General features: G+C 43.7%; 1 protein-coding gene across 1 annotated transcript in view; it reads right to left on the minus strand.

Moving 5' to 3' along the window:
- The window catches only part of GSTO2 (glutathione S-transferase omega 2), a 21,261-nt gene extending 7,004 nt beyond the window's left edge, over positions 1-14,257 (minus strand). Inside the window, exons 1-3 of the mRNA XM_006880175.1 lie at positions 14,160-14,257; positions 12,005-12,227; positions 10,984-11,085 (exon numbers count right to left, since the gene is read on the minus strand). Of these exons, the coding sequence (XP_006880237.1) occupies positions 10,984-11,085; positions 12,005-12,227; positions 14,160-14,218 (384 nt within the window). The 5' untranslated portion in view covers positions 14,219-14,257. The remainder of the gene's footprint in view (positions 1-10,983; positions 11,086-12,004; positions 12,228-14,159) is intronic.
- Between the last annotated feature and the right edge of the window lie 440 nt (positions 14,258-14,697).

The raw sequence follows: 14,697 nt of genomic DNA on the forward strand, positions 1-14,697 counted from the left end.
TACACATGTGTGTATATATATGTATATATATATAGTCACAGAATTGGAATAAGTTTTATTAAACATCCTTAAAGAAATCCAAACCCTAATGAAGTTATGGGATGCAATAAAAAGTCTAGAAGAGCATACAGATGAAATGGATGAGGCATTTGAGCATATGAATGAAATAAATGTGTGGGCACAGTCACGTAAGAACAAATACTGTATAAAACCATAATTGTTAAAATTGAAGGATAACTGGTAAAATATGTACGGGTACTCAAGGGCAGAGAGGGCTGAGGATGAGTAGGAGTGAAACCACAGGGTTGCACAGTTCAGTGGGTGAAGGAAGGGGGGAGAAGTAAATGGGAAGGATTGGGGCAAAAAGGGCAACAATGATGGGCAATGTACAATGGTGATTAATTTAATAAAACAATGCATGAGAATTGTATGAAACACAATGTGAATGAAGAATAGTGTGAAACACAATGTATATGAACTTTATAAGCAAACCAATTTTTAAAAAGAATAAAATTTTAAAAAATAAATGGGTGAGGCATTAACTATCCTGCATCCCTGCCCTCCCCTCGTTTAGAAAGGCATACACTTGGAACTTGAGATCACTCACATCACTACACTGAGTTCTCAATGTAGCTGTAGATCTTGAACCTTAAGCTAGACAAGCACTACTTCACCAGTTTAATTCTAAAAGTCCCCAAAGAAAGAAAACATTTGCCATAAAAAAATGATGACCCTTTTACAGAACACCCTAGATAGGCCTTCTTAGAGTTCTGCTGAACTGTTTAGGAGGTCTCGTGGGGGAGGTCCCTGCTATGCAAACTTAGAACCTTCCTCTCATGTGAAGTTTTTTTTTTCCTTAGGATCCTTGAACATCAGGTACTGGAAGGGCCTTCACAACTCATTTGAGTGACCGTGGTGACCTCCCTTCATTTTACCATCTGTTTATACCAGGCTCATTATGCAATGTGTTTGGTTCAGAAAGACTAGAGGTACAGTACACAACATGAATACAATAAAATAACAAATATGAAAATAAGAAAATGCTGAGATCAGGAAAATGATAAACGACAACTGAAGGTCCATGTCAAAGGAGGAAAGTAGAATATGATATCAAGCTATTATAGGTCCTGTCTTCACTCACTGCCACCAAGTCAGAAAACAACTCACACTTGACCTTCACGCTAGGTTTCTGAGACTGTAAATCACATGGGAGACTCCATCTTTCTCCTGTGGAGCTGCTGGTAGGTTTGAACTGCCAGAGCGGAGTGGCCTTTGGGTTTGCAAAGTTCATTTCCCTATGAACTGTGCTCCCAGAGCTCCCTGATATACCCTGCAGAACCCCTTAAATACTTTGAGCTTCCTGACAGCCAAAAGAAGGAAGGAAATATGTTGATTCTTATTTTTCGCACATAGAAGCAAAAGTAGAGAACTTCACCATGACAAAGGAAATCTAGAGCTAGACAAAGGGGTTCTCTGGTCAGTGTCAGGATAAAACAAAATCACTACTCTCTTACTCCACGACTAGTGCCAATCATGTGTCAATTTCAAATATGTAGTTATGAGAACTCTAATGGTTCTAATTACTTGAAGAAGCTTCTTCAAGTCTCTTGTGAACTCATTGTTAGCTCTTTATAGTTTAAGTAATAGCACAAGGCCAGGAATCAGCAAGCTCTGAAAGCTGTCCTGGCCCAGATCAGAGCTTCTGTGTGATGACCCCTTCTTCACCCACCTCATGCTCTCACTCATGATAAAGTCCCTCATGGGAAGACAACATACCAGCTTAGTCCTTCTTTCCTTCATTGATAAAAGGGTGTTCTGCCAACTTTATTAAAATAGTTCTTCTCTGATTTCAGTTTAAAGCAAATCCCTTGCATTTATAGTCAATTAATTCTCTGAAGACATTTTAGATGAGAGTCAGAGGTAAAATTAACTGAGAGATATTTATAATAATCTTTTATTTATAACAGACTTCCAATATTTTATCATTTCTCAGTGTTTTTTCAGCATACATGAAATGGAAATGGATATCATAGTTCAGACCACTTAGCAGGGGTTGTTGTTGTTGTTGTTATGTGACGTCGAGTCGCTTGCGACTCATAGTGACCCTATGTACAACAGCTCTAAACCCTGCTCTATCCTGTGCCAATTGCATTGCCTCTGACACACCCATTCCGATTACCCCAGTCACTGATTCACTCCACCTCATAGAGGGCCTTCCCCTTCTGCTCTGTTCCTCCACCCTCCCAAGCATGATGTCCCTCTCCAAGGACCTGTCCCTCCTTACAACATGTCCAAAGTATGTCAGATAAAGCCCCAGAATCCTTGCCTCCAAGGAGCAGCCTGGTTTAACTCTCTCCAGGATGAATCTGTTTGTTTTCTTGGCAGTCGATGGTACATTCAATACTCTTCTCCAGCACCACAGCTCAAAGGCATCAGGGGTTAGCAGGTGTTAGGTTAAGATATTATGTCAATTGAAAGAATTGGATTCTCTGACCTGCCTATGCAAAGGCTTTTGACTTTTGTGGCTCAAAACAAATTATGGCTAACATTGGGAAGAATGGGAATCCCCAAACACTTCATTGTACTCGTGAGAAATCTATACATAGACCAAGAGGCTGTTGTGGAACAGAACAAGGAAATGCTCCATGTTTTAAAATTAAGAAAAGTGTGTATCAGGTTTGTATCCTCTCTCCATACCCATTCAATCTGTATGCTGAGAAAATTATTTAAGAAGCTGGACTCTATGAAGAAGAATGTGGCATCAGGATCAAAAGAAGACTCATCAATAACCTTCATTATACAGATGACTCAGCCTTGCTTGCTCAAAGTGAAGAAGACTTGAAGCACTTGGTGCAGAAGATTAAAGACTAAAGCCTTCAAGGTGAATTGCATCCCAACATCAAGAAAACAAAAACTCTCACCATTGGATCAATAAGCAACATCATGATAGATGAAAAAAAGATTGAAACCATCAATGATTTAATATTATTTGGATCCACAATCAACATACTTGGTACTAGCAGTCAGGCAATCAGGAGATTGTATTCTACTGGGAACGTCTGCAGTCAGGGATCTCTTCCAATTACTGAGGAGTAATGATGTCAGTTTGAGGACTAAGCTGTGCCTGATTCAGACCATGAGCACCTGAGAGCTGGACAAGGATGACAGAAGAAGAATTGATGCTTTTGAGCTAAGGTGCTGCAGAAGAATATGGAATAACCAAAAGAAAAAAACAGATATGTCTTGGAGAAGGTGTAGCCAGAGTGCTCCTTGGAAGCAAAGACAATAAAGCTTGCTAAAAGAGGCTATGGGAGAGGAACACTATCCTTGGAAAGATGGAGGGTTGGCACACAACAGGAAGACCCTCAACCAGAGAAACTGACACAATGACTGCAGCAATGGGCTCAAGTGTGTCAGAGACTGTGAGATGGCATAGGATAGGTGAGGGTTCAGATCTGTTGTTCATAGGGTTGCTAGGAGTTGTACTTGACGGCACCTAACAGCAACACCACCTACCACATATAATGCTATTCTCAAATACTGCATTGCCATTGAGTTGAAACAGACTCTTAGGTGATCATCCATTGGGGTTCTGAGACTATGAACTACACAGGAGGAGACCGCCCATTCTAGAGGATTTGAACTGCCACAGAAGCTCAGCCTTGAGTTAGCAGTGTAACTCCCTACAGATTGTGATGCTAGAGCTCAGTTATAATGTAACTGGCAATTCTTAAAGCTGAATGGCTTCTTTCACAGTGGAATCCTTCACTTTCAGAACCGTATCATCCAAGGCAAAGCAACTGCTTAGAAGACATTTTTCTCCAAGGGCCCCAGACATCCAGAAAACTCCCACAAAGCACTTTGTTAAGCTTCTAACCCTCATGTTTTCTAAATGCATTAATAAATTTCCAACACAGATTTGAGAATCAAAATTTCCCTTTTTTTGAGAAAAGTCATGTGATTGGAATATTAGAAAAGTCCATTTCTCAGTTTTCTTCTTTTCTTGCACCTTTTGCTTTTCATTGAGGGATACCAAGTGAACAACGTGAACAAAGAAGAAGAAAGTGCTTGGGAGCCAGTGAAGGTCCCATGTGTCCATTCCCACTCTGTGAACCAGAAAAGCCTGGATGCAGGACCTCTCTGGCTCCACCACAGGGACAGAAAGAAGCTGGCCGCCTTTTGAAGTCCATCAGAGCACGAGAAGGGGAAAGCACAGGGCTCCCCCTTGTGGCAATCAGTGATGAGGTGAGCAGTCCAGACGGTTCAAAAAGGCAAAGAAATCACAAAGGTTTTCGTAAAAGGTGCAAGAACACAGAGAGATGTGAATCTCAGATGTTTTCAAACTAAGCATGCAACAAAATTCTGGTCTAAAGTCTTGTGATTTTTAGTTCAGCGTTAGTAACTGAGGTTCAAAATTCCAGCTAAATCCAGGGCTCTAGGGAGCACTGGTGGCCTAGAGGCAAGAAGCTGCGCTGCAACACCGAAGACATTCAGTTCAAATCCGGCAGCTGCTCCGCAGTGGATAGGCAACCTCCTCCCATGCAGTTAACTGCCTCTAAAAACTCGCCAACTATGGGGCAGTTACCCTTGGGACTTAACAGTACAAACAATAACCGAGCATAGAGTGGTGGACCACGGCTGGCACCACTGTCCTGCCACAGAAGGAACGATGGAATGATGGAAAATGCCTCACCTCATCCTCAAAGGCATAAAGCACCACCAGTACATCAGCTTTGTTCAGAGGTAGCAAGAAAGGATTCAACGCTGGCACTAGTCTTTTCAATTCATAAAGGGCAAGCAAAGGTCCTCGAGATTTCAACTCTCAATGCTGCGCTAGGCTGCTAAGCGAAAGGCCTGCAGTTTGAACCATCAGCCACTCCACAGAGAAAGATGCGGCAGTCTCTTCAAATTCAAATGTACATTCTGGAAACCCAGTGGAGGGCGGCCATGAGGTGGACTCAGCCAAACGCAAGTGGGCTTGGTTTGATTTGGTTCAGCTCCACAAATACAAGTGCGGCAGGACTGATGAGCAGATTCCCTGTAAAGTGAACCCAGGTGGTAGATAAGCGGCTCCCTCCTCCAGAAGAAGCTTGTGGACTCAGGTGGATTCCTTGGCCAGCGCACCTGACGGACTCCCACCTGCACGTCGGTCAGTGGAGCCTCTGTACCGCGATGCCGCTGAACAGGCGAAGCAAAGCATCCAGACCAGGAAGGAAGACCTGCTCCGATCTTCTTCCTCTGACCACAATGGTTTGTCACACAGCTGCCCACGGGGACTGAGCAAAACCAGGCAACATTTCCTTCTGCTGAGTGGGGGAGTGGCTGTAAGTCAGAGGAACCTAACATCATGAGCCACAGTAGTTCTTAGCCTATTATTTGATGTGTGTGAGAGGGTGAAGAAGAAAGCCAAGAAAAGAGACACAACAAACGCAAGCATATCAAGGAAACAGTCATCAGACTTAGATAGCTCATGAAGTGACCACAAAAGCACTCATCCTGAAAATCCCTAATTGGCCATCATGAGTAGAGGATAACTAGTTCTCTGATGTGGAAGAACTTCTGGTTACACTTAAAATGGTGTGGTTGTCATTAATTCACTCCTTTGCCAGCAAGTCAGCGCCTACCCATAGCTGGCTCTCTGGTGGCCTTCTGGGAAGTAGTCAACCACAAGGAAGGAGACCATTCATCTTTCCTCCTCAAAGCTGCTGAAGGATTTGAACTGCCAGAGAGGCACTGCCTTTGAGGTAAGGGTCCAACTCCCCATGGACTACACTGGTAGACATGCCGACTTAGCTAGTAAGCCAGGAGAACTGAAGATGTATGTCCACACAAAAACTTGCACACAAATGGTCACAGTAGTATCACCCCAGTCAGAATAGCAAAATTTAACAGAACAGCAAGCAACAAATGCTGGCGAGGTTGTTGAGAAACTGGAACCCTTATTCACTATTGGTGGAAGTGTAAAATGGTGCAACCACTGTGGAAGGTGGTGTGGCACTTGCACAAAAAGTTGCAAATAGAGATACCATTTGACCCAGCAATTCCACTCCTGGGAATATACCCCAAAAAGACCATAACTGACACCCAAGCAGATATATGCATACCCATGTTTACAGCGGCTTTGTTCACAACAGCAAGGAGTTGGAAACAACCTAAGTGCCCATCAACAAACGAATGGATAGAGAAGCTGTGGTATATTCACACAATGGAATACTACGCTGCATTGAAAAACAAGGAACTCATGCAATATTATTCAAAATGGGTGACCCTCGAGGACATTATGCTGAGTGAAATATCTCAGTCACAAAAGGACAAATACTGCATAGTTTCACTGTTGTAAAACAGGACTGACATCAGGGTTGGGGGAGACTGAGAAAGACGGGTTCAATAATGTGTACTGCATTGAAACAGATGAGGAATTGAACTGTTTTAAAAGGGATATATGATTAGGTATTATTGTCATGACAGGAGCCCAGAATGAAGGCCGCATAGTGGAGTGGAGGGGGGATTGTGTAACAATGAAAGAATTTTTCTTTTACATTTCAAAGAAAAGAGTGTACTGGGGGGGAGGGGGGCAGGGAGAAAAGTGCAACAATGAATGAATGGAAATCCAAAGTCTCTCTAAATTTTCACTGAAATTAATAATAAAAAAAATTTTTAAAGTGCAACCAGTCCAAATTAACAGGTTAGTAAAATGTGATTACCAATGTGTTGACTTAATGCTACGATGTCTGAAGCTTTGTCCCAGTGCTTCAAACACTAGCAAGGTCGCCCAGCCTGGGTAAACAGGTGGCAGCAGAGGCCCTAAAGCGAGACAGAGTAGGAAGAAAGGCTTAGCACTGGAGTAAGAGAAAACCTGTGGGCGACAAGAGAATATTGTCTGAGATGGTGCTGGAGGATGAGCCCTCTAAAGCGGAAGGCACTCAAAATACACACAGGGAGCTCCAGTGGCCTAGTGGTAAGAAGCTGTGCTGCAATCCTGAAGGCACACAGTTCTAATCCACAGCTGCTCCACTGGAGAAGGATGGACAATCTTCTCTCATGTGATTAACTGCCTCTACAAACTCGCCAAAGTGTCAGCTAAGCATTGGTTCTGACTCGACGGTACTCAACCAACCAATCAACCAACCACAGACGCAAAGGCTGCGGTGACGTACACCACCAACCAGGCTAACACTGTTTGTATGGCGTTGCCATGAGTCACCTGACTCCATAGCAACTAATAACTAAGAAAGAACTGATTAATAAGTGCAAGAAAACGAAAAGCAAAAACCCAAAACTTGCAAGAGATCTGGCTGCATCCTGCCTTGCCTTGTGGTGCATTTGGACTTGATTTGAGGACTTCCGCAATGAAAATAGTTTGAATGAAGTCACTGGCAGTAAAAAGTCACTGAAAGGTTCTGCCGAGTTCAGATCCACAAAGATAAGACAAAGCTGGGCTATCTTGAAATAGGAAATTCAATAATAATGGAAAACAAGTGGGAAAAAAAAATCAAACAACCCATGAGCTTCTTTGATTAAAGATTCAGCAGAGATTAGAAACTGGCTAAAGATTTAAAGCAAGCTTAGAAAAGGGCAATGAATAAAAACCAACACTTTAAAAACTTATGCCAGTGTTCATAACAGCAAAGCTAACAGGAGGCTGTTGGTTTGATAATAACAACAGCAGAAATAGTCTCAATTATAAAAATTTTAATTATGAAAATATTTTTAAAACATGGTTCTGTAACAAGTACAATGAAACTCTACTTTTACAAAATAGAATTTTTAAATGAAAAATGGTAAAGTCAGCTAAAACATTAAAAAAGATGGGCATATCAGCATTTAGGCTGCAAAAAGCAAATCAAGCCTTTTGCTTGAGAATAGAGTGGCAGGAGCATATACATTGGAATCCTAGCTTATTTAACATGCAGAGAACTCATGTCTGTTTAAGATCTTTTCAGCTCACACAAGATTGAGTGTACAAAGCTAAGGAGAGAAGCTGCATGAGTCAGGGGATCAGCCACAGTGGAATTATTCTGATTCTATTTCAATTGGATCAGTTTCATCAATATCTCCTAAGGTAAACATACAGACGAATAGAGGAACAGATGGACTGATTCAAGCTAACTGGGGGTTGGGTTTGGATTCTTATACTGCTGCAGAGGAGTCAGAATTCCGGCTAACATTTTATCACTTCACACGTCTTAGGACAATGCTGATTATCTAGTGGTTCTTAAACTGTTGATGTTTTCAAAAGTGCTGTGAGTCCCCTACAACTCTTAGTGACCCAATGAACAACAGATGGAAACCCTTCCCTGTGCTGTGCCCTCCTCAGGATCTGTACCAGTGAAAAGGCTACCTCAACCTGGGCTGGTTAACAGCGGGTGTTTCCAGGGCTTGGGCACTGAAGAGAAGGTGGAAATGTGTTCCTCAGTGGTGTCTTGGAGCTAGCAGACTGAGTCTCGGGGAGTCTTTAATGTTTACATCTCTATCTAGTACCCAGCCCAAGGAGTCCTGTAGCACAGTGGTTGAGTACTTGGTTACTAACCAAAACACCAGCAGTTCAAAAGCACAGGAGAAAGGTGTGGCCATCTGCTTCCTTGAAGATGGCAGTCCAGGAAACCCTCTGGACACTTCTGCTGTGTCCCATAGGGTCACTACGAGTCTGAACCAATTGGACAGGAATGGGGAGCCTCTAACTCGAGCCTGCTTAAGAGGGCGGTTGGGTGGGGGCTGGTGCCATTTCCCTGAGAAGGTTGCCGGGAAGATTCAGTGAGGGGAGGTATACAAACTATCCAGAACACGATGCCTGGCACCAAAACACTGGTTTACTTTTCCTGCAAAAGAGCCCAAGTGTGGAAAGAACTAGTGTTCCTCAGGTATCACTTTTCTTTGTGGTTGTTAAGTGCCATCAAGTCGGTTCCAACTCTTAGCAAGCTGTGTTCAACAAAAGGAAACCCTGTCCAACAGTACACCATCCTCACAATCGCGGCTCTGCGTCCGCTGTCAAGTCATGGAGTCAATCTCTCCTGAGGGTCATCCTCTCTTTCGCCGACCCACTACTTTGTAAGCTGGACGTCCTTTCCCAGGGACTGGTTTCTCCTGAGAGTGCACCCAAAGTAAGTGAGATGAAGCATCACCAGCTTAGCTTCTAAGAAGTGGGTATTTATCGACTCTATGGCTGTGGGTTTGGGTTTGTGAGTTTGGTTTTAGTTTTTCCACACCCAGCAGTTCTCAGTAAGAAAGTGACCAGATAGTATGGGCCCCAGGTCAGATTATCTTTAAAATAAAATTTTAAAAAAAACAACCCTTTGAAAATTCTTTATTTGCCAGAGTTTTCAAGCTTAGTTTGAAAACCATAATCCTCCACCCTTATTTGTAGGGTATCTCCATCTCACAAGTAATAGCTTATTAGACGCTCTGTTAAGCAGAGTGGATAAGGGCAGGGCTGGTCTGTGTGACTCTGGAACCAGCCTGCATCTCCCTTTCCTGGGTCTGAGGAGCACACATTTCAAAGACCTACCTTTCATCATAAACATGAAAACACAGGCCCAGAGCTTTGCTCAAGGTTCTGGAATCTGACCAAGGCTCAGACCCAAGGGCCCAGATTTTCTCCACTGCCCCACAGTCCCCTTCAGATTCAGGACCACAACCCTTGGCCTGAGACAAAAGGTTGGCATTTCTCACACATGACCATCCACCATCCACAAATTCTGCAAACAAATGTAATCTGCTTCTACTTGATAAAGGTCAAGTGGAAGGCTATTAATAATATCTGCCTTCCCTTATATGATAATATCAGCCTCAGAGAGACAACCCACCCAGAAAGGGAAACGATCCATTTCTGGAGCAAAGATAAGTCAGAGAACTACCTACCTTCCAGATTGTTCTAGTAGTGACTGATTGTTGTTATGTGCCTTCCAGTGAGAACTGACTCATACGCGCCCCTCTATCAGGTTTGCACAGGCAGTAAGTTGCACAGGAGGAGATGGCTCATCTTCCTCCTTCACAGAAGCTAGTGGACTTGACTCCACATGCCTTTGGGTTAACCCACTAGGCCACAAGAGCTCCCTAGTGGTAAGTGACTACTACTAGTTAATGAAGAAACTATTGGCAGAGATTATTCCTTGCCCATCCACAACCACCTTCTCCAGTTATAGAGCCCCAATTTTATTTAGTGTCCTCTGGAGCAGGGTCAAGTTGGTGCCTTCAGAGACCACTTCCAGGCCTTGAAATTAAAGGGAGCTGGTGAGTATGTTCAACTTGTAGTAATCACCTGGATCCATGGAAGTGGATGGAGGAAGCTTACAGAAGACAGGTGAAGCCTGTTCCTTTAGCTTAGCTAGCATGCATAGCTGTACGGATAAGTGAAAAAGGATTGTTGGCTTGAGAAGCAGGGAGTCATGAGGACCCCAGGCTTGCTGACGTGGCCCCATGTGAGGCGGAGTGAAGAGGCCAACCAGCCTGGAATGCAGGGAGAAGGGTGGACTCCTGAGTTTGCGGCTGATGCCCGTCTGGGCCTACAGGGATGAGCTGAGCAGAACCCAAGCAGCTGGAATGATGATGATCCATGCTGCAAACTCTACTTGTAGATTCAGCTTCGCAAAGTTTCCAAACTGAAGATTCTTTGGCAAAAGCGATATGCTTGTTACCTCAGAGTGCTAGTTTGATGGGGAGGGCAAATCACAAATTGACTGTCTAAACTGGGGCGATTGGATCTTAAAGCATAAGGTATGGAGTAGCTGGCTTACATGCTTTTGTGAATGCAAAAAATGAATGCAGGGGTGAAACCCCACAATATACGTGAATGAAATACAATGTAAATGAAAGATTGTATAAAACACAATGCCCATGCATGAAACACATAGCAATATGAATGTCTGTATGCAAGCCAATTTAAAAAAAAAAATAGAATAAACCTGTGGTTTCAGAATAAGCAGGTGAGTGATTCAGAATCACTTCCTTCACTGTATGTGACCAGGAGAGGGGCCCCTTCCTGACCTCTTCCAGGTTGCAGAACTCCTGGCGCAGTGCTCCCTTCAGGTCACAGCAGTCTCTGCAGTTTCTGATTGCCAGGAGACACTCCTTTGTCAAATACGGGACCTAACCAGAAGACAAGGATCTTAGTGGAGGGGACTGAGGGAAGGCCATGTGCCCTCTCTGTTTGAAGATGCTGTCACAGCTTTAAAACCCCAACATGATGAGCCAGAACCCTTGTATGGACTCCCGCCTCCCTCTGCAGGACACTAGTTTAGCTCCAATTCCAGGAATGCACATCTCATAGCACCCCAGTGAAACTAGGCATCTTCAAATGATTCTACAGTATGCCTTACTTGATCAGTTGCTTCACTGTTGCACCATCTTAGACAGGGCACTTAACCTCTCTAAGCATCAGTGTTCCCATCTGAAAAATGGGTACAATATTAGTACCCACCTCAAAGGGTATTTGTGAAGATGCAATGAGTTAACCTATGTAAAGACGGTAGGACTGTGCTTGGCCCATAAGTGCTCGATACGGCTCAGCAATTCCTGTCACTGAGTGGGTTTTATTCCTTTTCTTGTCAAAGGTAACTATCTTAAACTTTCTCCAATACTTTTCTTCCATTATCAACAGATGCCCCCTTTTCTCTACTCTACATTTCCTAGACACAAAGGACAATCCCCTTACATGAATAGCCACATGCATAACTTCAACATTTTTTTACTTCAAGTCTGAGAAGCACTTCCTCTAAAGCATCACTTTCCAAGTTCTTTCAAGTCACAACCATCTTATAACTATACCTCCTAGATTACAGATTTCACTATACCAAGTGCAGTGCACCTATCAGTTAAAACTTTAACCTTTAACATCAGGGATTATAAATCACTTTTTTATTCCACACCAGTTATCCTCCTGAGACATACATGGGTGGTAAGACAATTCTACCACTAATAACGTTCTTAAAATGGGTTGAAGTTCGGAAAAGAGAGACATATGTGAAATAAAATGTACACAGACTTTCAAAACAACACTTGGATGTACCTTACAGAATAGATCCAGTAACATCTTTTGGCGCGCTCTCTCGTAAGGGTCACATGGAAGCAGCTTCTTTCCGGGATAAGCCTCATCCAGGTACTCACAGATGATGACAGACTCATAGATGAGCTGACACTGGCTGTTCTCCAGAACGGGTATTTGGCCAAAGGGCTGCTTTGTATAGAACCAGTCAGGCTTGCATCTCAAATTAATGTTGACAACTTGGTATCTTGAAAAGGAGACAGAAGAAGATGAAAGCCTTGTGTAAGCAGATGCTCATCTTGAAAGCAGACGCAATCTAGTTATGGAATGTAAATTTGTACTTGGTTTTTAGAAAAGCCAAGGGGAAAAAAGGGGGGGAAGAAAATAAAAAGAAAAGCCAAGGAGTTCTGATGGCCTAGTGGCAAGAAGCTACACTGCAATCCTGGAGATTCGTGGTTCAAGGTCACCAGCACCTACTCAGTAGGCGAAAGATTGGCAATTTCTTCCATGTGATTAAGTGCCTCTGAAAACCAGCTGGAGGGTTGGCTATGGTTCAGTTCTGACTCTATGGTACACAACAACAACATGATTTAAAAAAAAAATGTATAAGGGGAGCTCTGGTGGCCTAGTGGCAAGGAGCTGCAACTACAATCCCAGAGGCAAACGGTTCGAATCCACCAGATGCTCTGCCGGGGAAGGAGGGACAATCTCCTCCTGTACCAGTCAGATCTGATTTGACGGTACACGCACACAAAAATAATAACATTTTTTTTAAAAAAACAAAAAAAATGTATAAAGAAAAATATATAACATCTGTGTCTTCATTCTGACAGTAAAATGTGTCCAGCACCTCATTTCATTTGTGCTATGGGTTATCCCCACATAAGGTAGGTTTCTCTTGTAGGAAATGAGGCTCTTGCAGGCTGACTCTCAGGTCCAAAGTCACCCACTGAATAGTAACAGAGCAATGTCAACAACCTGACTCAGAGCTCACAGATTCCACCATGCACTAAGGAGTTTAATGCATTTTAAATCCTGAAAGTAGACATCTGATTACATTTAACTGTTAAGAGCATGTGTCTGGCATCAGAGTTGGGTGTGGGTGCCCTTGGCAAATTCCCTAACATCTCTGTGTTCAGTTCCTTCACTGTAAGATGAGAGTAACAACAGTTTTCACCTCTTGTCATTGTAAAGATGGAATAAATGAATATGCTTAGGATAACATCTGTTGTTGCTGCTGCTGCGTGTTATCAAGTCGGAGCTGACTCACAGCTGATCTTCCAGCAAGTTTTCAGAGGCTGTAAATCATCCTGGAGGAGATGGCTCATCTCTCTCCCTCCAGTTTCTCTTTAGAATCCAGCTCCTGGATTTGAGCCACATGCCTAAAAACCTCATTGCTGTTGAGTCTGAACCGGCTCCAGCTGCCCTGCTAGCCAGTTTTCCAAGACCTGTGAGTCACAGGAGAGGGGTTGCCAATCTTTCTCCCACTGGGCAGTCATGTGCCTTCAGGTTGGCAGCACAAATCCCACCCACGAAGCCACCAGGGCCCTCCTACAGGGTGTATATCTTAACAGAATAAGAACTCCGAGCTCTGGTGGCCCAGTGGCAAGAAGATGCAGTGCAATCCCAGAGGCATGCGGTTGGAATCCACCAGATGCTCTGGTGGAGAAGGAGGGGCAATCTCCTCCTGTACCTGTCAGATCCGATTTCATGGTACACACACACACAGAGAGAGAGAGAGAAGAAGAAGAAGAAGAATAAAGTAACTGCAACAAGAACAGATATATGCATACCAATATTTATTGCAGCGCTATATATAATAGCAAAGAGTTGGAAACAACCCAAGTGTCCATCATCCTAGAAATGGATAAAGAAACCACTACATTCACATTGGCGTATTATGCAGCACTATAAAACCATGACCAATTTGTGAAATACTGCACGACATGGATGACACTAGACAAATTATGCTGGGCGACATCAATCAGTCACAAAAAGGTCAATTACGGTATAATAAGTCCACTAATAGAAAAAGCTAAGAAATACCTTATACACAGAATAAAATCCACGTTTGAAGGTTGAAGAGGTGAGACAGAAGGGAGGGTGAGCAACATACAGAAATAAAAATCTGTGCAATTCACTCCCAGCCCCCAACACATGCCCGGCTGCAGCTTCTCACCTGATTCCTTTGGCCTGGAGGACAAGGCGTGTTCTGTGTGAGTAGGGGCAGAATCTCATACTGTAGACGCGGATTAAGCCCTCTGGGACTGGTCCTGGGGGCAGGCATCCTGCAAGACAAGATAGGTTAGCTTGGTGGGGAAAAGAGCTCACTCACTTTCCAGGGAGCCTCAGGACAACTGGGATTTTATCCTGAATACCAGAGAGTACAGTCCCAGAGAGTACTTTGTAGGGTTCTGGCATGTGACTTCTATGCAGGGGAACCCTCAGAGGCTCTTCTCTTCCCTCTACCCCTCTGGTCTGGGGACCAAGGCCTGGCAACCTCCCAGATCAACATCCCAGCCACAATGTACCCCCAGCTGGCGGGGTGGTGGTGGTGGTGTGTGCATAGCACTCACCATTCCTGAGGGCCTTGGTGGCATTGGACAAAGCATCAGTAGCCAACAACATGGGTTCCAACTCTTAGCAGGATACCACCTGCTCCAAGGTGACTTCCTGAGTGACCGAACCCTGGGGGAGTAGAGGCAGAAATGATCTGG

The sequence above is a fragment of the Elephantulus edwardii genome, unplaced genomic scaffold (assembly GCF_000299155.1).
Source record: "Elephantulus edwardii isolate Elephantulus edwardi_28Jun2011 unplaced genomic scaffold, EleEdw1.0 scaffold00006, whole genome shotgun sequence".
Taxonomy (NCBI): Eukaryota; Metazoa; Chordata; class Mammalia; order Macroscelidea; family Macroscelididae; genus Elephantulus; species Elephantulus edwardii.